Here is a 25,221-nt window from a genome sequence, read left to right as displayed (position 1 = left end):
TTGTTTCCTTTACTGCTTGCTCAATATACAGATTGAATGACATCGGGGATGGGCTACAACCCTGTCTCACTCCCTTCCCAGCCACTGCTTCCCTTTCATGCCCCTCGACTCTTATAACTGCCATCTGGTTTCTGTACAAATTGTAAATAGCCTTTCGCTCCTTGTATTTTACCCCTTCCAACTTCAGAATTTCAATGAGAGTATTCTAGTCAACATTGTCAAAAGCTTTCTCTAAGTCTACAAGTGCTAGAAATGTAGGTTTGTCTTTTCTTACTCTAGCTTCTAAGATAAGTCGTAGGGTCAGTATTGCCTCACGTGTTCCCATATTTCTACGGAATCCGAACTGATCTTCCCCAAGGTCGCCTTCTACCAGCTTTTCCATTCGTCTGTAAGGAATTCGCGTTAGTATTTTGCAGCCATGACTTATTAAACTGATAGTTCGGTCATTTTCACTTCTGTCAACACCTGCTTTCTTCTTGAAGTCTGAGGGTATTTCGCCTGTCTCATACATCTTGCTCACCAGATGGTAGAGTTTTGTTAGGCAAGGCTCTCCCAAGGCTATCAGTAGTTCTAATGGAATGTTGTCTACTCCCGGGGCTCAGGTGTTTCAGTGCTCTGTCAAACTCTTCACGCAGTATCATATCTCCCATTTCATCTTCATCTACATCCTCTTCCCTTTCTATAACATTGCTCTCAAGTACATCGCCCTTGTATAGTCCCTCTATGTACTCCATCCACCTTTCTGCTTTCCCTACTTTCCTTAGAACTGGGTTTCCATCTGAGCTCTTGATATTCATACAAGTGGTTCTCTTTTCTCCAAAGGTCTCTTTAATTTTACTGTAAGCAGTATCTATCTTACCCCTAGTGAGATAAGCCTCTACATCGTTACTTTTGTCCTCTAGCCATGCCTGCTTAATTATTGAACTACATGAAATAAAATTGTCATAACGTCTGAACGGTTTGCGGGGCATGATGGGAATTAGTATGCACATAGTTTGGTTTAGCCGACTTTCATTCGGATGTCTTCGTCAACAAGAAAAATTGACGTATTTGAGGGACTGATTATACGCAATTCGCGATCGACAAGTCTCTTGAGCCTCAACAGGTGACTGTGTCGTGTGCAGTCCCCAATTACAAATAATTGATGCGATATTCCTTGATGGCAAGGTGACTACTGGACAATCCGTGAAGGCTCTGGAAAATTATTTCATCCCTGTTGTGCAAAGTGACCTTGCTTTCGACAAGATGTGGTCCATGCAGAATGGAGATCTACCTCATAGAAGCAGGAAAGTCATGTCCTGGAGGCGCACTTTGGGGACCGCATCCTGGCTCTGGGGTTCCCAACGGCCACTGGCATGGCCCTCGATTCCCACCATATTCACCAGATCGGAACAGATGCGACTCCTTCTTGTGGGGTCATATTAAGCACAAGGTATACAACAATAACCCCTACCCATTTCATTCCGTAACTCCCATACATTAAATACTAAACTTAAATATCATTTATGGCTAGAAAATACCACATCTCGCTGTGTGGAAAACAATACTCCACCTTGCAGGTGATTCACTTGGAGTCTCTTTACTCCGCCCCCAGCGAGCAGGTACAGAGCGCTCTTCTCCTCCGCCTGGCAACCTGAGGTCAGAGATTCATATCTCCTCCAGCCTCACAAGAATCCTGCTGCCTCTAAACAGCGATCATCTTGTTGTTCTATTGATAAGACTACCACAAATAAATATATACGAGGTGCGGCTAGAAAAAAACCGGACTGATGCTGGAAAAAACATTTATTTACAATTATTTACAATTTCATGTTATCTCCTTCAATGTACTCTCCTCCTCGGTCTCTACACCGCTCCATACGAATTTTCCACTGTTCATAGCAATGCTGCAGATCATTTTCGGTAAGTCCATACATTCCTTCCGTCGCTTTTTCTTTTACCGCTTCAACAGTCTCAAATCTAGTTCCTTTCAAAGCTGACTTGACTTTAGGGAAAAGAAAAAAGTCACAGGGGGCCAAATCAGGTGAGTAGGGTGGATGATCTAAGATGGGAATGTTGTGTTTTGCCAAAAACGTCTTCACTGACAACGCACTGGTGAAGGATCCATGACTTTTTTCTCCACAAATCGTTCCGTTTTCTCCGTACTCGCTCACGTAGGGTAGCCAGGACGCGAATGTAGTAATGCTGATTCACTGTTTGTCCCTCTGGTACCCAATCAATGTGCACAATCCCTTTGATGTCAAAAAAAACAATCATCATTGCCTTGAATTTCGATTTTGACATTCGTGCTTTTTTTGTCGCGGAGAACCAGGAGTTTTCCAATGCATCGATTGGGGTTTAGTTTCGTGATCGTAAGTAAAAAACCACGATTCATCGCAAGTAATAACATTTTGTAAGAAGGTGGAATCACTTTCAGTGTTTTCCAGGATGTCAGAACAAATCATTCTTCGGCGTTCCTTCTGTTCAATTGTGAGACACTTTGGAGCCATTTTTGAACACACTTTGTTCATGTTGAAACTTCCATGAAGAATCTGCCCAACACGTTCCTTGTCAACTCCTGTTAACTCAGACACTGCTCTGATTGTTAAACGGCGATCTTGTCGAACAAGTTTACCGATTTTTTCAATGTTTGCATCAGTTTTTGCTGACAATGGTCTGCCAGTGCGAGTGTCATCACTGGTGTCTTCGCGGCCATCTTTAAATCGTTTAAACCACTCAAACACTTGTGTTCGCGATAAACAATCATCGCCGTACACTTGTTGTAACATTACAAACGTTTCACTTGCAGATTTTCCTAGTTTGAAACAAAATTTGATGTTAGCACGCTGTTCTTTCTGTACACTCAACATTTTCCGACGCACAGACAAAACGTCAACTACTTAAAACAGACGCCACGGGCAGACTGAGTGCAGGAGGCAGATGAAACTCGAGCAGTAGGCGGAGCGAGAGTCACGTGACAGGCCACGCGACTTTCAGCCTCATTGCATTCGTTTTATTGTTTCACCAGTACTAGTCCGGTTTTTTTCTAGCCACACCTCGTAGGTCTACCACCAATATTATCAACGTTATCTCCTACACTGCGCATACAAATAAACTCTGTTGACCTCAATATACAACGAGTCTGAGGTATCATGACCGTTGCTCATCATTTTGCTTTTTCGTCTTAATATCCTTCCTTGCTTTTACAGGCACTTCTTGTCGAATCGCCACTGGCGCGCCCTTGAAAGGTCGCAGACGTCCCATAGGCACAATCGTCGTGCTCGTCAATCGCCTGTAATGGGCACCGTGCCAAAGATTTTGCAGAAATCTAAAAATATGGAATCTACCTGTTGCCTTCATTCAGACACCTCTTGTCAAAAACATGTTCTTCTGGCCATGTCTTCTAAATGTGGTTCTACTCGTAATGTATTTACATTGTGTGCGTGTGCGATTGTGCGTGTGTGTGTGAGAGAGAGTGTGTGAGTGTGTGCAGCGAATTCAAGAGCCCTCCCCCCTCAGGGCTTCTTTTCGTTTCATGGTACAATTCCACTGTAGATTGAATTCAAAAATTTTGCAATTCCAAGTACACTTTACTCGCAGCTCGTATTTATTGGGAGAGAATAGAACAGCTGAAACAAAGTGTGGTAACATGACATAGTGTAAGTCATCGAGTTTTTTTGTCCGAATATGTCTCCCTGCATACAAAACATAGTTTAGCAAATGAATGTATGCCTACCATTTTACACCAAAACAGAATGTTACAGTTGGGAACAGAAGACCAACAAACAGTACTGACAACGTGTTCCACCCTACTCTGTGCTAGTCGCTTCCGTGTTGTATCCGTTAACAAATAAGTTATGGAACGGCCGATGTGCGGTGTTTCACAGAGTTGTGCAGTTTGTCTACCGGGGGTAATCAGCCGCCAAGCACGGTTAATGTGTTACGTACGTGAAAAAGAAAGCTGGAAATGGAGGATATCAAAGTCAAGAAACGGAAAACAGAAGTATATGGTGAAGACAGCTGCCACGGAGGAAGTATATAAACTGCAATTGCAGAAAGGAGAAGCTATTGCAAATGTGCAACTAAGGTTTACATATTGTTTCAAACACGGGGTACAGAGTAATCTGACTATGACTTGGGGATATGAGATATTAGCATTTACTGGCGTAAATACACTCCTGGAAATTGAAATAAGAACACCGTGAATTCATTGTCCCAGGAAGGGGAAACTTTATTGACACATTCCTGGGGTCAGATACATCACATGATCACACTGACAGAGCCACAGGCACATAGACACAGGCAACAGAGCATGCACAATGTCGGCACTAGTACAGTGTATATCCACCTTTCGCAGCAATGCAGGCTGCTATTCTCCCATGGAGACGATCGTAGAGATGCTGGATGTAGTCCTGTGGAACGGCTTGCCATGCCATTTCCACCTGGCGCCTCAGTTGGACCAGCGTTCGTGCTGGACGTGCAGACCGCGTGAGACGACGCTTCATCCAGTCCCAAACATGCTCAATGGGGGACAGATCCGGAGATCTTGCTGATGAGGGTAGTTGACTTACACCTTCTAGAGCACGTTGGGTGGCACGGGATACATGCGGACGTGCATTGTCCTGTTGGAACAGCAAGTTCCCTTGCCGGTCTAGGAATGGTGGAACGATGGGTTCGATGACGGTTTAGATGTACCGTGCACTATTCAGTGTCCCCTCGACGATCACCAGTGGTGTACGGCCAGTGGAGGAGATCGTTCCCCACACCATGATGCCGGGTGTTGGCCCTGTGTGCCTGGGTCGTATGCAGTCCTGATTGTGGCGCTCACCTGCACGGCGCCAAACACGCATACGACCATCATTGGCACCAAGGCAGAAGCGACTCTCATCGCTGAAGACGACACGTCTCCATTCGTCCCTCCATTCACGCCTGTCGCGACACCACTGGAGGCGGGCTGCACGATGTTGGGGCGTGAGCGGAAGACGGCCTAACGGTGTGCGGGACCGTAGCCCAGCTTCATGGAGACGGTTGCGAATGGTCCTCGCCGATACCCCAGGAGCAACAGTGTCCCTAATTTGCTGGGAAGTGGCGGTGCGGTCCCCTACGGCACTGCGTAGGATCCTACGGTCTTGGCGTGCATCCGTGCGTCGCTGCGGTCCGGTCCCAGGTCGACGGGCACGTGCACCTTCCGCCGACCACTGGCGACAACATCGATGTACTGTGGAGACCTCACGCCCCACGTGTTGAGCAATTCGGCGGTACGTCCACCCGGCCTCCCGCATGCCCACTATACGCCCTCGCTCAAAGTCCGTCAACTGCACATACGGTTCACGTCCACGCTGTCGCGGCATGCTACCAGTGTTAAAGACTGCGATGGAGCTCCGTATGCCACGGCAAACTGGCTGACACTGACGGCGGCGGTGCACAAATGCTGCGCAGCTAGCGCCATTCGACGGCCAACACCGCGGTTCCTGGTGTGTCCGCTGTGCCGTGCGTGTGATCATTGCTTGTACAGCCCTCTCGCAGTGTCCGGAGCAAGTATGGTGGGTCTGACACACCGGTGTCAATGTGTTCTTTTTTCCATTTCCAGGAGTGTAGCAATAGTGAGTAACAATACGTAGGAGTACTGGCCGAAATTGTCGCAATAGAGACCATTTACTGCATGAAGGGACACACGAATAATGTGTGTATAAAGTTGCATTCACATGCTGATCTGCTTAAAAATGTAAGTTATGAGGGGGGTTCAATAAGTAAGGCAACGCATTTTTTCCTCGCCCAGTTTCGGTTGAAAGAAAGAAGAATTTGCTGTGGGACATTGAGGAATATTCTCACTACAGTCCCTATAGTTTCATGAAGTTCCGGTACGTGATGGCACTGTACGTAGCCTTCAAAATAGTGTCTGTGACAGAAGTGCGTTCCAAGCAGAGAGCTACCATCGAGTTTCTTTTGGCAGAAAACCAGACAGTGGCAGATATTCGTAGGTGTCCACGGGGACTTGATAGTGAACAAAAGTAAGATGAGTGGCTGGGCGAGGCGTCTGTCATCATAGGAGCAAGGTCGCGCGAAACTGTCCGGCTGCTCAGCGCCGTGACTCCACCAATGTTGGAACGTGCGGACACTCTCATTAGAGGTGATCAGTGGATGGCAATCAGACACCTCGCTGCACAGCTGGATGTCTCTGTTGTTACTGCAGACACAGTGGTCCACCGTTTGGGGTATTCAAAGGTGTGCATCCGCTGAATTCCTCGCGGCTGGCAAGACCATAAAGACCAACGAAGTACCATTTGTGCAGAATTGTTTGCGCGTTACGAGCCTTATTGTGACAACTTTTTGTCGAACTTCCTCACAGGCGTTGAGTACTTCGAACCGGAAACAAAATGGTAATTCATGGAGTGCTGCAACACCACGTCTCCTCTGAAGGAAAATTGCCAAAGCCGTACCCTCAGCCAGTAAAGTAATGTCGACCACCCTCCTAGTAGTGTGACGCTGCTCGTTAGCTAAGCTGGTAAAATTACGAACCCAGAGGTCCAGAGTTCAAGTCTGCGTTGGTCTTAGTTGTTTTCCTTTCACTTATTGTTTTATTTCGTATTTGGAAATGATTTGTGTGTATAAAAAACGCCAAGTTGTACTGTAGTTCACAGTCCACCTCTCCTCTGAAGAAAAAGTTCAGAGCCGCACTCTCAAATGGTTCAAATGGCTCTGAGCACTATGGGACTCAACTGCTGAGGTCATTAGTCCCCTAGAACTTAGAACTAGTTAAACCTAACTAACCTAAGGACATCACAAACATCCATGCCCGAGGCAGGATTCGAACCTGCGACCGTAGCGGTCTTGCGGTTCCAGACTGCAGCGCCTTTAACCGCACTCTCAATCAGTAAAGTCATGGCGACGGAGCTGTGGAACTATGAAGAGGTTATCCTGTTTGGTGTCCTCTTTCACGGTGCCACGATCGACTGTAATGTGGATTGTGGTACAGTGTGCGATTTGCATCAGACCATCCCCTCCTCTGGCTTTAGTTTATGCATCCCAACCTGGGATGTTTATTTCCCACGCACTGGAGTAAAACTTTACATATAATTTAAATTTGTGGAGCCGAACACTGAAAGTTTTTAATACAGTCTTACTATTAATACTATTAATATGTTTGCTTATTAATTTTGAAAAAGTGTTATGTAGTAGTTAAGCATTTGAAAACATTTAGAACTAAATCACATTCTTATGTTGTCATTGTTGCTTTCGTCTAAGGTGCGTCATCCGTTTACTTGCGAGCTTGCGAGGGAAGCAGTGTGGCAGTCATACCGCAGAGTTGGGTGAGCTGGGGGCTGAAGTTCCCACCCCGGGCCCTGACACAGGGTGGTGACCGGCCCGGTACCTGTGCGACCATTTACCGTTAGGCCGCCTGTAGGCAACGGTATGGCGCGGAGTAACGCGCCTGGGACGAAAGCACACATTACTAAATAACGCACCATCGTCTGCTTCTAGTTCCTAGGATACTATTTCGTGGAACTTCTTTAAATACTCTTCTCTTCCACGATCGTTTTCTTTTCCTTTGGTTTTCATTTCCGTTGTTAGCAGCATGTGCAAGTACCATGTAGTCCGCCGCTGCGATACTTTATCATCCTTTATACTGCAAGACCGACACACGTGTGGCGCAAATTCTGTTGCTTAGGTATAAATTAACCTGCCGCATGCAACATACGCCGCAAGATGTTTCCTGTTGTAGCATGCTACAAGACGACGCACGCCACATTTCCGTAGCATGCCACAATGTTGAAAGACGCCGCCCCAGCGTAAACGAGGCTTTAGAGCCAGGTCTGTATTGTATGGTGGATGTGACGTGTTGCGTACGAAACTAATACCTGCAATCAGATCCAAACGTCGCGGAAAACTGTGAAGAGGTGTCATCCTGCAGCAAGATAACGCTCGCCCACATTCTGCCAAACGGACAGCCGACGCAATAAAGGAGTTGAGACTCGAGGTGCTGGAACATCCACCATACAGTCCAGACCTGGCCCCTAGTGATTTTCACATGTTTGGACCCTTAACGGAAGCACTACAGGGAAGAAGATTTGAAAGTGATGAAGACGTCTTTGCTGCGGTGCAAAATTGGTTACATATGCAACCGAAAAACGTATTTTCTGATGAAATAAAAAAAAACCTCGCAAAACGTCGGGAAAACTGCATTAAGTCCATGGAGGTTACGTAGAAAAATAACGCATGTTTCAGCTTTCTATCATCAGAGTAAGTGCAGCTTTTCACAAATGTGCCTTTATTTTTTGAATTCCCGTCATATACCTGTATGTAGAAGAATTTTGTAAATAACCTTTACTTATAATGTACTTTTAAAGATACAACAAGGGATGGCTTTTCTGATAATGCATACGAGTGAATAGCGAGTTTCGGCATTAACATCTATTTATAAATAACTGTTTAACCATGGGTAACGCCACGCTCCAAGCTAGTAACATATGTAATTATACTAACCCCCTAAGACATCCCCCCCACTGGTAAAAGCACAAATCGCACACCGTTGTGGTACCCTCAGGAAATTGAAGAAACGACTTCAGCGAGTTCGTCGACACAAAAGTGCGAACGAGCTTCCCATTCTCCATGACAGTGCAAGGCTTCATACAAGTTGGCGCTCCAGGCAGGAGGTCACATAACTTTCTTGAACTTTCCTTCCTCATTCAACCCACAGCCCAGATCTCACCCTTCTAAATTTGGTTCAAAGAGGGAAGCACTCCACGGGAAGCAGTATGTGGATGATGGGGAGGTTATTGATGCAGTTCCATATTGACTCTGACGTCGACGAGTAGAGTGGTACCACGCGGATATACAAGCCGTCCCAGTAAGGTCGCGTAAGGCCGTTGCATTGGTCAGAGACCATGTTGAAAAACAGGATTTTTTAGCCAACAGGGTGGGGAATATAATTCTCTTTGACCTTGTCATGGATGTACTACTCAAAGATGTGAAACAAGAGCCACCTTGGAGCATGATGTTTACCGATGACTTGCGCGTCGATGGGGATGAAATGATGATGATTAGGACAACACAACACCCAGTCCATGAGCGGAGAAAATCTCCGACCCAGCCAGGAATCGAACCCGGGCCCTTAGGACTGACATTCTGTCTCGCTGACCACTCAGCTACCGGGGGCGGACACAAGTCTGTGGTGAGGCCTGCAATGCTGTATAGTGCATATACTTGGACAGTTACAAACGCCCAAGAGAAAATTATGGAAGTGGCAGAAATGAGAATGTTAAAGTGGATGAGTGGGGTGACACAGAAGGATAGACTAAGGAATGAGTACATCAGGCAAACAGTGAAAGTTGGGCCCATAGCGAAGAAGATCCAAGAAAGTAGGCTAGGATGGTATGGGCATGTGCAGAGAAGAGGAGAGTAGTAAAGTGGGGAGAAGAATTGAAGACCTAGAAATCGAAGGATCAAGGAGAAGAGGAAGACCGAAACTGAGATGGAAAGACAAGGTACCTGAGGACGTAGGGTAGAAAGGATGGCTTAGAGAAGAAGCTCTGGATAGGCATTTATGGAAGAGAAGGATCCAGCAAAGCGACGAGGACCCCACATGACGTGGGAAAAGGCTGAGATGATGATGATGATGATGATGATGATGATGATGATAGAGTGGGGAATAACATGGTGTATTGTAATTCTAAATAAGACCAACCTATCTTCAAAGAACTACTTTTTGAACGCCCCGCGTTTCAGACTATATGTCGTGCACATAGCAAGATAACAATCGCCTGCATAGTTTAGTACTGATGCAATAACGGTTTATAATGGTAATTCGGTAGCAAAAACTGTGAACGTCAAGTCCTACATAGCTATAACATGTTGGAAGCGGAAGCAGTCTACAGCAGCCTACTGCCATATTCAAGTGTGGGCCTCTCTGTACACAAGAATATTAAATTTATGTACACTACTCATATGGAAAGTCTACTACTTTCCTAACTCCCATGCTCTTCACAGGCAGGCACGAGCATGCACAGTGTGTTCAGCACGAATGCCGATGGCTGACTAAGCTTAGCTCAGCTTCTGCATGTTACTACATATACTGCGGAACCTTGATTCACACCACAGCATTCACACTGCTGAGAGACTGTGCATGCATTCCCCCAGCACACGCAGTATGCAGTATCGTGTGGACGCAGGCCTGGGCATAGTCAGTCATCAGTATTTGTACCATGTACAGCGTGCACTGTCAGGCCTGCAGGGCAGAGGACGGAGCCTCGGAGAAAACTGCACTATCCAGATCTGCTGCGTACGTGAGTTAAATATTAAATGTTTCGCACTTTACCGCGCACACAGAGGTCCACATCTGAATATGGCAGTAGGTTTCTTTACACCGCTTCTGTATCCAATGTTGTATAACCATGTAGGACTTTAAATTAACAGTCTTCGCAAATGAATTACCATTAAAAATATGTTAGTTCGTCGGTTTTAAACGGTACAGACGGTTGTTATGTTGCTAGGTTCAAAAAATGGTTCAAATGGCTCTGAGCACTATGGGACTTAACAGCTGCGGTCATCAGTCCCCTAGAACTTAGAACTACTTAAACCTAACTAACCTAAGGACATCACACACATCCATGCCCGAGGCAGGATTCGAACCTGCGACCGTAGCAGTCGCGCGGTTCCGGACTGAACGCCTAGAGCCGCTAGACCACCGCGGCCGGCTATGTTGCTAGGTATACAGCATCTAGTACAGCACATTTAGATGCATTGCAACTTTCCTCCCTAAGCAGACCCTTACGTGAATGGAGCTTTATAAACAGATCTTTCATGTACACCTTGTAATGGTTCTTTATTTGTGAAACCATTACCACTCGCCAACCCTACTTTTCGATACCGTAGATTAATGAATATTTTTCTACGTAGTATCTCATATTTTTCACTCTATTCAAATTTGGTTTCATTTTTATATGTATGTACGTCGATATTTTGAGATGTTGAAATCGATATAATATCTAGTGTGAATATCTTTGTACTTATTGTTATCTTTGATGCTGGTTTGTGACTTTTTGCGCGGAAGCGTACAGAGTTGTCAAGTTCTTGTGTTGAATATGAACAGTCTTGACATTGTGTTGGAAATGAAAAGATGAGTCTGAGTTGTGGACAATGAAAAATGTTGTGAGTTTTATCAAGAGCAGCAACGGCTGCGAAAATGTATGATGAAGCAATGTTTTGAACATGCGAAAGTATAAAAAGTTTAATAAATGTGAATTTTTGTGAAAAGTGAGTGTCAAGAATTATTTTCAAGCGACCATCGTTTAAAAAAGTATGAAGCACATTGATACGAAAAACATAGATCATCAAATTAATCCTGAAAGACTGTCTTCGTAAGTTCTTCAAGTCGGCTTAATTAACACCAGAGTGCCTTTCGCACCAACAGCGATAGTCATGCTACCTAGACAACATTTTTAATTACGAGCCAAAGCCAGAGCAAGAGAGATATCGTCGTTGGATTGCAAATACAAGATAAGTGATATTATTGTTAATTTTCTTCAGTGACTGTAATCAAATTGATGTGGCAATACCTGGCACACTAAAGACCTTTTAGTTGCGCAATAAAAAGATCATACTTTGAGTGCGCGACGTGATAATTTTTGAACTAATGAATTGTTAGTGGAGGTATTGTTATAACCTTCACGCAGTAACTGGTTTGATTTGCAACATTTACGAACAGTACTCAAACTTATGGTTACTCACTATTGATATTTATAGTATATGCTAGTATCTTATAGTGCCCAATTGTAGACAGATTACTCTACACAGTGTGTTTAAAGCGATATGTAAACCTTGCATGCGCACTTGCAATAGCTTCTTCTTTCTCTAATTGCAGTTTATATTCTTCCTCTATGGCAGTTGTCTAAGCTATATACTGGGCTCTTCGATTCTTGATTTTGCTGTCCTCTTTTGCTAGCTTTCTTTTCCGTGCACGTAACCCATTATCCATGTGTAGGACCTTATTACTCTGTAGTCAAACTGCAAAACACTGTAAAGTATCACACAGCAGCCCACTGTGTAAGTCATTCTGTAATTGATGGCTCTGAGCACTATGGGACTTAACATCTGAGGTCATCAGTCCCCTACAACTTAGAACTACTTAAACCTAACTAACCTAAGGACATCACACACATCCATGCCCGAGGCAGGATTCGAACCTGCGACCGTAGCGGTCGCGCGGTTCCAGATTGAAGCGCCTAGAACCGCTCGGCCCCTCCGGCCGGCCTGTAATTGATGCTAAGTGAGGGTGATTAGGACGGAGTACAGGGTAGCACATTGTAAATACTGTTTTTTGATCTTTGCACAGGTTCAAACACACGATGCATTCTGTTCGCACCACCTATAAGATATTTTTTGGCCTACGTGGTATGCATCCATTCGTTTGCTAAACTGCTAGTTCAGTGCATAGGAATATATAGGGAGAAAAGAACTAGATGCCATGCCCTATGACCTGCTACCTCAAGTCTTTTTAGCGTATTGTTATTTGTAGGATATTGTTTATTCAGATTCCGAATTCTACCGTATTCTCTCCCAATACATCCAAACTGCAAGTAATGTGTATCTGGAATTGTAAAATATTTGGTTGCAATCAAAAGTGGAATATTTCCATAAAACGAAACACGGCCTTGTCTGAAGGTGGAGGAGGGGCAGGGTATCCACCTCGCAACACACATTTACATACACAAAAATGTGCAGTTAGATTGCAACCACCACCTTATTCTGCACCTGAAGCTTATGGCTGCCGGTTCGAATACTCGTGATCAGCAAAAATGCATTATCCATTCTCATTATACTGTTACACTAAAATACCTGAGACAGGCAGATGTAGGATCTGAAGCCACATCTCCTGTAGAATTAAATACTTACAAGCTGAGGGGTGACTTGCGTAGAAGTACATACGTTGCTCGTCATCAATTGGCTCGTGAACAACACCGACCATTTCAAATGGTTCAAATGGCTCTGAGCACTATGGGACTCAACTGCTGTGGTCATAAGTCCCCTAGAACTTAGAACTACGTAAACCTAACTAACCTAAGGACATCACACACATCCATGCCCGAGGCAGGATTCGAACCTGCGACCGTAGCGGTCGTGCGGTTCGAGACTGTAGCGCCTTTAACCGCTCGGCCACTTCGGCCGGCCCAACACCGACCATTACTAACCTGTAACGTTTCTGGTGACGTTCCAGAAGGCTTTCGACACCGTTCCTCACAAGCGTCTTCTAATCAAGCTGCCTGCCTACGAAATATCGCCTCAGTTGTGTTACTGGATTCGTGATTTCCTGTCAGAAAGGTTACACTTAGTAGTAATAGATCGAAAGTCATCGAGCAAAACAGAAGTAACATCCGACGTTCCCCAAGGAAGTATTATACGCCCTCTATTGTTCCTGATCCATATTAACGACGTAGGTGACAATTTGAGCGGCCATCTTAGATTGTTTGCAGATCAGGCTGTCATTTACCGTCTTGTATAGTCATCAGATGACCAAAACGAATTGCAAAATGATTTAGATACGATATCTGTAAGGTGCGAAAAGTGGCAATTGACCCTGAATAAAGAAAAGTGTGAAGTTATTCACATGAGTACTAAAAGAAATCAGCTAAATTTCGATTTCGCGGTAAGTTACACAAATCTGAGGGCTGTAAATTCAACTAAATATTTAGGGATTACAATTACATATAACCTAAACTGGAACGATCACATAGATAATGTTGTGGGTAGAGCCAACCAAAGACTGCGATTCATTGGCAGAATACTTAGAAGGTGCAACAGGTCTGCTAAAGAGACTGCTTACACCACGCTTGTCCGCCCTGATCTGGAGTACTGCTGTGCGGTGTGGGATCCGCATCAGGTAGGACTGACGGATGACATCGAAAAAGTACAAAGAAGGGCTGCTCGTTTTGTATTATGGCGAAATAGGGGAGATAGTGTCACAGACATGATACGTGAATTGGAGTGACAATCATTAAAACAAAGGGGTTTTTCGTTGCGACGAAATATTCTCATGAAATTTCAGTCACCAGTTTTCTCTTCCGACTGCGAAAACATTCCGTTGGCACCCGTCTACAAAGGGAGAAGTGATCATCACAATAAAAATAAGAGAAATCAGGGCTCGCACAGAAAAATTTAAGTGCTCGTTTTTCCCGCGCTCCGTTCGAGAGTGTAACGGTAAAGAGACAGATTGAAGTTGGTTCATTGAACCCTCTGCCAGGCACTTTATTGTGAATAGCAGAGTAATCACGTAAATGCAGATGTAGACGATAACGCCCGGCAGCATTCTGCAAGACTGACAGAAAAAGCTGTGCAGGAGTTTGGGTTACGTTCTCTATCGTACAACCTTCAAGGAAATTTCTTTCCGCGTGGCTCGATGAACTCTTCACCTCAAAACCACACGATTTGTACAGTCGTGGAATCGAAAAGTTACCCCAGCGGTGGCAGACTGTTGTAAATAGTGAAGGAGAATATATTATTTGATGACTAAAACCTCTGCTATGTGTATCTTTTGTATTTATTAAAGTTATGGATAAATACTGCGAACTTAAACACCGACCCAATATAACTGGATCTCACCTCCATAAATCTGATTGCCGTTTTTTTTTTCTCCAGTAATGCCATGGAATCGTTAAAACAGCTGGTACGACAGGACTATACTCACTATCTAACTTGGACGTGACGTCCGTTGTGGAGACCTACCAAAGCAATCCATGTTTAAACTCCCTACATAATTAACAAGCATAACTTCAATTTTAGCTCTGGAAGAAATGTAATGTCGTTACTTGTGAAGCTGGACATCTTATACTAGCAACACCAGTTTGTGAGTAGCTGGTCTGAATCCCAACCCCTTAAAAATAAAACAAAAATAAAGTTAAATAGGAGATTTTTGGGATTTGAGGTCCGCCAGCTATGCAGTACCCAAACATGTTTTGGCACCACTGTGCCATCATCAGTGGGTTTTAGTTTTTATTTATTCTGCAATGTGAACATTTTTGTTGTATGATTATAAAATTATGTGCATTTTTAGTTTTAGTTTTTATTTATTCTGCAATGTGAACATTTTTGTTGTATGATTATAAAATTATGTGCATTTTTAGTTTTAGTTTTTATTTATTCTGCAATGTGAACATTTTTGTTGCATGATTATAAAATTATGTGCATTTTTAGTAATGCACATAATTTTATAATCATGTAACAAAGATGTTCACATTGCAGAATAAATAAAAACTAAAACCCACTGATGATGGCACAGTGGTGCCGAAACATGTTTGGGTACTGAGAAAAACGGTGTTTTGCGTAACTGGCGGACCTCAAATCCCAAAAATTTTAACTGCAGACACGGCCAATATAAGGAGCTGTAAATCAAAAGATGGATATTAAATAGGAGAGTTGATAAAGTACCATACAGTAGAAAGAAAAACTTCTGTCAAAAATTTTACATTCGGTGTATTTTATGTCATTACATATGCTGTACGCAAATGTTCTTTTAATATGGGAGAGTAAAATATTTGTGGCCGTTGTTCCTGTAAACACAAATACAAAAATTTTATTATTCTCATTCCTATTATTGAAGGCAACCACATACAGTCCTATAGTGATTATTGATGGGAAAGTGGAAGTATTGTGGATGCAGAGTTGATTCCGCGTCAGCATTTATGTGTAGCTCAGCACAACTTTTTTATGTATTTCCTGAAGTTATTAAAAATTTTGAATACTATGATGCGGCCAACCCTGATTTCCTTTACTGTGAGAATACCTTAATCTTATAGTAGCGCTGCTTCAGTTATTTGTTGTATATATTTCAATCTTAGTGTTCACCTACAATTGTTATCCTTTACAGCTCTAGTACTACAGAAGTTATTCTGTGATGTCCGAATACATGTTCTATCATCTTGTCCCTTATCAGAGTTAGAGGTTTGCACATATTTTTCATCTCATCCAAGGATACTGAAAAGGTTTCCAGCCAGCACCATTCCGTTAACACACACCTCAGTTTCTTCGATCCCCTTCTTTCTCAGGTTTATACAAATGTAAATTAATGAATCTCAATGGAGGAACAGAGCCAGTTGGGATTTAAAGTACCAGCTCGATCCAGACATCCATTTGTGAGCTGGTTACAATAGGTCAGGCAATTGTTTCTAATGCCATATAATCAGTGTATGATTCATATACTGTTTATTCTGGTGATAGATTCGAATGAAATACAGTGCTGACGTGAATGTTAGATGGATACCATGCCTGGCCACTTTCTTTTTAAGGAGTCTCTTCCCAGACTGCGACTGGACGCTGAGCTGAGAACCAGCAGTAGATACTACATGTCTGGTGCAGACTGAGCGCTCAACAGTGGGGGATGGCCGGCTGCAAAGCGTGGAATCTTCGGCTGACCAAACTGTCCAGTCTGTGTGTGGCTGAAAACTTCACATATACATGTTTCACTGAGTGCTGATTACCACACAGTGTTGTAGTTCAGAGCGATATGTGACAACAGCCTATGAAGGTTCCAACTGTGGTGGCTAATACCAGACGTGGACTGCTGGAGACGGTAACATGGACACGCAGGAGACTCTGATTAGGCAGATGGTATGTAAGCTTAAGATAGGACATTGAACTCCAGGTTATCCTGACAGCAATGAGGTAGGTTTGGAAACTTCTCAGGATATTCGTCAGCATAACTTCCAGCTCTAGCAGTGTGGAAGGTGGTCCTATGTGCTGGCTCATGCAGGTACGCTCGGAAGATCATGTTCGGCTTCTTGACCACCAGATTCTTCCAAAACATATGTTTCAGGAATGGAAACCACCTTGTAATGTCGACCAGAGCGTGGTGTCTATTCTTTCTGTTCTTTCGGACTTGTCCAAAAGAACAGAGACCATTTCGATCCTGCAGCCAATTTGAATCAAGGCACCAGGGAATTATATAGACATTATCTGTCAGTGCCCATTGAATTATATCAACGGGGCAAGTTCAAAATTCGTGCTGGACTGGGATTGAAACCTAGGCAGACGGGCTGCCCACTATACCATCCAGACAGAGTGGTCAGAACAACTCCACAGACTAACGTAGCACGTTTCCCATCAGCCCCAAATTCGCAACTTACCCCACGCCCCTGCTCATTAGCCTCATTACTCATGGCACCTCCCTGATTGCCATAAGAATTCCCACTTGGTGTGCATCTGCGCTGAAAGGATCATTGGCTGTCATTGCCTTAATTCTATATGTGGTGTCTGTTTTTTCAGACATCTCTGAAAAAACAGGCACCATGTTGAGCCTGGAGACACTATGACTCAAGACACACGGAAATTAAAGCCATTGTCTGCCAGAGCGTTGTTTTATATCAGTTGTATGGCGTAGTAGTCATAGCATCCAAGAAACTTAGGTTCAAACTTGCCCTACTGACATAAATTAATGCCGACTGGCAGGTAGCATCCTTAATATATGTGTGCCTTGATCAAAATTATGTTGAGGGTGCTCTTACATGCTATTGCATGCAGAGGTATGGAAGCAGTAGCTTATCACACTGACATTGTGTAGGGTGACAGGAAGTGCATTGTCGTTCATATCCTCAAAGTGCCTGTGCAGCAGGGGGGAGTAGTGCCTCAGGATACTGGTCAGGAAGAGCTTGGTTTGACCAGTATGAAGCGTACTATTCACATGTGACAGGTCCCTCCAGAGGCACGCAGGAAACTCTGATCGGCTTGACGGGGTGCTGGGTGACAGAGAGCGTGCCGCCTTCCAGGTCCTCCCAGGTGGTGTGTGGCAGGAAGCGGAAGCGCCTCAGGACATCTGCCAGCATGGCCTTCAGCTCCAGGCGGGCATACTGGTAGCCCACGCAGTTGCGCGGGCCCATCCCAAATGGTAGGTAGCTGCACGCGTGCTCCTTTCCTCCGCAGCCCTCGAGGAAGCGCGAAGGGTCGAACCTCAGTGGGTCCGGAAAGAATTCCGCCAGGCGGTGTGTGAGGAAGGACGACACGAAGAGCAGGGTGCCTTTAGGGACCAGGACCTGACCCTTGGACAGCCAGAGGTCCTCCGAGGCCACCCGAGGGATCAGCGGGACCGGCGGGAACAGTCGTAATGTCTCCTATGGATCACACCAAGAAAAGAATGAAAATGTGGACTCATACTGTGTGTCCACCAAGAGTTGACGTGCAAGTAAAACTCTTAGATCTGGAAGTAACTGAAATCTGAAACTGTAGGTATGTTAAATACAATGTGTAATGAGTAGGCCAGCCAGTGTGGCCGAGGGGTTCTAAGCACTACAGTCTGGAACCGCGCGACCACTATGTTTGCAGGTTTGAATCCTGCCTCGGGCATGGATGTGTGTGATGTCCTTAGGTTAGTTAGGTTAAAGTAGTTCTAAGTTCTAGGGGACTGATGACCTCAGCAGTTAAGTCCCATAGTGCTCTGAGCCATTTGAACCATTTTTTTTTTTGTAATGGTTATACGTGCAGATACTTTTATATGTGACACCTTAATATGTACACACACCAATGTGTCGGTTGTTTTTTCTCTGTGTCAACCAGTCTTCCCAAAGACGTCACCAACTTTACGACTTGATGTTTTTTGTATAGCCACAACTGCAACACTAAGTGGACTATGCCTGTATACATTTACCACATTGCATCCACATCTCCACACTTCAACATCTCCGAACCCATGAGAAAATAAGCATTAATGTCTTGCTTTTGTCACACATACCTGGAGGTACCAACCAGGCTAAAAACATACGTCACCTAATACCTATCTGTAATTATTAGTCTGTAAATGAAGCAAATACTGACGTAATGTTATTGAGTACACCGTCCTGAGTCACCGAAAAAAATATCTGCACTTATACCCATTACACCTTGTACACTGAAGTGTCAAAGAAACTGTTATAGGCATGTGTATTCACACACAGAGATATGTAAACAGGCAGAATTCAGCGCTGCGGTCGGCAACGCCTATATAAGACAACAAGTGTCTGGCACAGTTGTTAGGTCTCTTACTGATGCTTGCAAACCCCCACCAACAAAAAATGGCATATTTCATAGCCATGGTACATCGAATTAAAAAAGTACCAATTAATGACACAGATCAACAAAATGAAAACAATATAAGTAAAACAGTTGCTCATAATAATGTATATAAACCCATAATAATAGAAAAACTCCACAACAAAATGCAAACAAAAACCACAGATCTACTTAACAGCAATCCACACAACATGCACTCCAAACCAAATCAGTTGCCACAGAAGCCAAACCTAAATATGCTGCTCTCCCATACATAGGCCCACTATCATACCAAATAGCAAACTTATTTAAAAAGAAAAATATCACAATCAGCTTTACCACAAATAATAAATTACAACAAAAAGTAGTCCATGATGTAAACACCTGCAAGAGCCCCTACAGTAAGTCAGGAATATACAAACTCAAACGTGATTCATGCCCAAAATTCTACATTGGACAAATAGGCAGAAGCTTTGAAATTAGATACAAAGAACACATTGATGCCTTAAGGCTTGGCAACTTGAACAAATCTTCATTTGCAGTCCATATTGCTGAAGAAAACCATTTTGTGAGAAACATTGAGAACAACTTAAAAATTTTACACCTAGCATAAAAGGGAGCCACTATGAATATATTGGAAGAAATAGAAATACACTCACACGAAAACAGCACCGCAGACTATATCCTTAATGAACAAACTGAGTTGGGTAACACCACTTTCCTCAAAAATTTCCAAATATTATCTTCCACCCTGCAAAGCAAATAGTATTCCTACCCCCTATCTGCAGATCAAGTGGCAAATTTCTATGTTACTACAATTCTCATGATGCTAAATGTAAATAAAAATAATGTACTAAACTCAGGGACTCTCTATGCTGGTGTAAAAGACATTTCAGTTACATAAGCACTCCGTCATCAGGCCACGAGTGACCTACCAGGACCATCCGACCGCCGTGTCATCCTGGGTGGAGGATGCGGATAGGAGGGGCGTGGGGTCAGCACACCGCTCTCCCGGTCGTAAGTTGGTATTCTTGACCGGAGCTGCTACTATTCGGTCGAGTAGCTCCTCAATTGGCATCACGAGGCTGAGTGCGCCCCGAAAAATGGCAACAGTGCATAGCGGCCTGGATGGTCACCCATCCAAGTGCCGACCTCGCCCGACAGCGCTTAACTTCGGTGATCTCACGGGAACCGGTGTAGCCACTGCGGCAAGGCCGTTGCCATTTCAGTTACACAAGTCAATATATAATCTATTTCCAAATATGGAGCATCTATATAATGTTGCGATATATCATAGTATATTTGACACTCATACGTTTGTAAACACTTTGTATCCATCAAAACATGCGGTATATGTTAGAAGTCTGTTCTGTGACTAATATGAAGTGATCAGTGGTACAAATTTACGTGTGAAACGGTAGGAATGCGGCGGTAGCAATGCGGTGGAAATGTATTTAGCAACAAATCTGAAGCGCTCAATTATACAAGTTTATGTGTACACTGATGAGAATGTGGCGAAAACTACGAACGCCGTCTGCTGGAAGAAAACTACGAAACCAAGTACTCCAAATCGCATTTCACGTGAGTCACATCCCAATGCAAATCTGTAACGGAACCATCTGTATGACGTGCTTACAATTATGTATTATTTATAATTTAAGACAACTAATCAGTAAAAAAAATGCACCACATGTTCTAACGAAAGCATGAAAGCCTTCTGACGATGAATTGTAATGATTCGAAACCGGAAACGGTACGTTTTGGATAAAGGAACATAAAATAAATTTGTGGCTGGTTGGTGTCCCAACACCATCAACGTTTGTCTTCAAATAACAGCCACGGTCTCCAACCATGTCATCATATGACAAAATTGTATTACATAACAGACTAATTATCCTGTGAATACAGGTGCTAGGCATCTAGCGTGGTTAGCTCTTCAGTGTTTTCAATTGTATACTACTGCACGTAAACCTCGAGTTATGGTGGTGTAATAAAACGATTTATTATGTGAAACCTCTAAGAGTTCTTTTATTAATCATTTTGTCTTTTGCCGGGTCCGTGGCAATCCTATAGGTTATTCAAGTTTCCATCCACAGTGGATAAACTTTTTTGTATGTTGATGTATGAAGACAGGTAGTTAGCTTCATTACTACCTTCATAGGCATTCAGCTATATATTAGTCCGCAGCTTATATTAATATAATGCAATCTAATGCGTTTTGGTTTCTTATTCTCAGTATTCTTTAGCTACAGATGTCCATGTACTCAGTCTAAGACGCGACCTGTATTTGGTTTTGACGGTTCTCCGTTGGTATCCTACGTAGTATTCATGGCGTTGATATAGACTCCCAAATATGATGAATTGCAGTACAATGGTATAATTTTCAGACTGGTTGCGCTAGCTTCAGATATTGGGCTGAACTAAGCTGTATTTTGATTTTAATAACTAACTAAAAATGTTTTTGCATACAGTCTAATAAAAAAATTCTTTTGTACCTATGTTTGTCGCTCACAACACAAAAAGGTACTTGCAGTTCTGCGATGATGTAACGCAAGTATCGTAAATATGGCGTATAAGATTTCTTAGTAGCATTTTATCATGGAGAAATCATCAAAAATGGTTTATGAACATTTCAGAATTTTTTATACATGTCTGTTTAGAATCAGTGTTGCTTTTAAATTACGTATTTGGCTTCTACTGATTGAACCTAGGTACTGTAGCGACACCTGTTGTGCTTGTGGCCAGTTCGCCTCACGCTTCGTCTATTGACAGTTACTCTTGTGGCGCCCTGGTACGCATGACGTGTTATGTTACAGGAACGATATATTGGGGAAATGTCATGTACATAGTGATTTTAGTTTTGACGCTCCAACGTATCCCTCGTACCATATTTTATGTACTGGAAATTCAGTGTAAAGGTTTCGTGTATAGCTGGCACAAGATGTTTGTAATAACCTTTGTGAAGGTATGTTGTCATTTGGTTCTTCTCTGGGTTAATGTTGCATTACTTGCACAATAGTTTGTAGCACTTCCTGTAATTTTATTACAGTCTACAGATGGTAACTTAGTTTTTCCGAAACCTGTTATATACAATAAAGGACACTCCTGGAAATGGAAAAAAGAACACATTGACACCGGTGTGTCAGACCCACCATACTTGCTCCGGACACTGCGAGAGGGCTGTACAAGCAATGATCACACGCACGGCACAGCGGACACACCAGGAACCGCGGTGTTGGCCGTCGAATGGCGCTAGCTACGCAGCATTTGTGCACCGCCGCCGTCAGTGTCAGCCAGTTTGCCGTGGCATACGGAGCTCCATCGCAGTCTTTAACACTGGTAGCATGCCGCGACAGCGTGGACGTGAACCGTATGTGCAGTTGACGGACTTTGAGCGAGGGCGTATAGTGGGCACGCGGGAGGCCGGGTGGACGTACCGCCGAATTGCTCAACACGTGGGGCGTGAGGTCTCCACAGTACATCGATGTTGTCGCCAGTGGTCGGCGGAAGGTGCACGTGCCCGTCGACCTGGGACCGGACCGCAGCGACGCGCGGATGCACGCCAAGACCGTAGGATCCTACGCAGTGTCGTAGGGGACCGCACCGCCACGTCCCAGCAAATTAGGGACACTGTTGCTCCTGGGGTATCGGCGAGGACCATTCGCAACCGTCTCCATGAAGCTGGGCTACGGTCCCGCACACCGTTAGGCCGTCTTCCGCTCACGCCCCAACATCGTGCAGCCCGCCTCCAGTGGTGTCGCGACAGACGTGAATGGAGGGACGAATGGAGACGTGTCGTCTTCAGCGATGAGAGTCGCTTCTGCCTTGGTGCCAATGATGGTCGTATGCGTGTTTGGCGCCGTGCAGGTGAGCGCCACAATTAGGACTGCATACGACCGAGGCACACAGGGCCAACACCCGGCATCATGGTGTGGGGAGCGATCTCCTACACTGGCCGTACACCACTGGTGATCGTCGAGGGGACACTGAATAGTGCACGGTACATCCAAACCGTCATCGAACCCATCGTTCTACCATTCCCAGACCGGCAAGGGAACTTGCTGTTCCAACAGGACAATGCACGTCCGCATGTATCCCGTGCCACCCAACGTGCTCTAGAAGGTGTAAGTCAACTACCCTGGCCAGCAAGATCTCCGGATCTGTCCCCCATTGAGCATGTTTGGGACTGGGTGAAGCGTCGTCTCACGCGGTCTGCACGTCCAGCACGAACGCTGGTCCAACTGAGGCGCCAGGTGGAAATGGCATGGCAAGCCGTTCCACAGGACTACATCCAGCATCTCTACGATCGTCTCCATGGGAGAATAGCAGCCTGCATTGCTGCGAAAGGTGGATGTACACTGTACTAGTGCCGACATTGTGCATGGTCTGTTGCCTGTGTCTATGTGCCTGTGGTTCTGTCAGTATGATCATGTGATGTATCTGACCCCAGGAATGTGTCAATAAAGTTTCCCCTTCCTGGGACAATGAATTCACGGTGTTCTTATTTCAATTTCCAGGAGTGTATTTTGTAGCGATCTCAGCTAAGACGTTCTTCTTCTCCTAAATAATCACACAGATCACTGCTTCGAGCACAACACGAGTAAATTAATACTGTTGTTTGATATGTGCAGCAAGTATCCATAACGAAAAAGTGGTGTGGCATATGTACAGGATTTTATTGCGGAATGTATCCCGATCTGTAGGGGAGAGACGCCGCTCCTTATATGTTCTTGATGGTGACAGCTAAAAAGACTTTGCTAGAATCAATAAACGCACAGTCGGAGTGACTGTTAATACAACCACGTAAACATTTAGAAATATTTTACTATTTAGCATAGACTAACAAATGATGACGACACTGAAAAGTTTTTGAAGAGACTTACGTGAGTTATTCTCCCAGAGCTTATGTAAACCGTACTCGATCGAAACGCAAATACTTTTAAATGATAATTAATTGAAACCCTCAGCTGCCGACAGGTGTAGTTGATATACCTCGATGGGGGTAGCTGAAAGTGTGTGCCCCGACCGGAACTCGAACCCGGAATCTCGTGCTTACATGGCAGACGCTCTATCCATCTGAGCCACAGAGGACACAGATGAATAGAGCGACTGCAGGGACTTATCCCTTGCACGCTTCCCGTGAGACCCACATTCCCAACTGTCCACAATCTACATACGTAAGGTACCTAATAGATATTTGCCCGTCCACTCATTACCGGGTTCGAGTCCCGGTCGGGGCGCACATTTTCAGCTGTCCCCATCGAGTTATATGAACTACACCTGTCAGCAGCTAAGGGTTTCAATTAATTATCATTTAAGTGAAGATGCACGGTCATTATTGGTATCTGTTCTTTCGAGAGCAGTTACTATCTTCATATATGCAAACACGTTTATTGAGTACGATAATGTTAGAAGCTTGTTTATTAGCCACAAATGCTGACCATTACACCATCGCAGCACTATGGTCAACATTACTGCACAAACTACGTGAGTCGAATGCCCCCCCCCCCTTCCGCCCTAACACAAACTTCAATTCATACCTCCAGCTTATTTCCCCCTACATTGTCACTATTACCAGGGCTCTCCGGCACTGGATTAGCACCTTAGTATTATACGTAATGGGGAAGTCCTGTACTACATGTGATTGTATAGATCTTATAATTAAATTTTCCCCGAAATATTTAAGTCTTATCTTTATCTACGATTTTATTAAGGCTTGCCGATACACGCACACTGTGTCCATATTTGCCGAAATTACAAGGGGAGCGACGTCTATACTACACTACCACCAGCAAGGTCAAATATCAGCCAGTAGCTGCCAAGCACCAAGTGGATGCCCCCTGGGGTCCATATGCTGACCATATCTTTCGGCATACAGTGTACACCGACAGAAAAGAAATCGCAAGGAGGAGTTGTGCGACGTAAATGACAGTCTTTAGGCGTGTTTCTACGTCTGAAAGATGATGTGTATTGAAATTTCGCGCCAATAGCATAACAATGGAGCTAGTAGTGCAGTGTATACTTCTGTGTATTATGCAAATTCGAAATTTGTGGTAAGTTCCTAAGGCACCAAACTGCTGAGGTCATCGGTCCCTAGGCTTACACTGCTTAATCTAACTTAAACTACACTATTGGCCATTAAAATTGCTACACCAAGAAGAAATGCAGATGATAAACGGGTATTCATTGGACAAATATATTATACTAGAACTGACATGTGATTGCATTTTCACG

The 25,221-nt window shown here is 44.2% G+C and overlaps 1 protein-coding gene and 1 pseudogene across 1 annotated transcript in view; both read right to left on the bottom strand.

The window, feature by feature from the left end:
- Positions 1–15,427: 15,427 nt before the first annotated feature.
- The window catches only part of LOC124550958 (cytochrome P450 4C1-like), an 87,470-nt gene continuing 77,676 nt past the window's right edge, over positions 15,428–25,221 (bottom strand). The window contains exon 7 of the mRNA XM_047125773.1: positions 15,428–18,074. Within this exon, the coding sequence (XP_046981729.1) occupies positions 17,640–18,074 (435 nt within the window). The 3' untranslated portion in view covers positions 15,428–17,639. The remainder of the gene's footprint in view (positions 18,075–25,221) is intronic.
- On the bottom strand, positions 20,092–20,209 carry LOC124551605 (annotated as a pseudogene).

The sequence above is a fragment of the Schistocerca americana genome, chromosome 9, assembly GCF_021461395.2.
Source record: "Schistocerca americana isolate TAMUIC-IGC-003095 chromosome 9, iqSchAmer2.1, whole genome shotgun sequence".
Classification (NCBI taxonomy): domain Eukaryota; kingdom Metazoa; phylum Arthropoda; class Insecta; order Orthoptera; family Acrididae; genus Schistocerca; species Schistocerca americana.
This window is presented reverse-complemented; position numbering and strand designations above follow the sequence as displayed.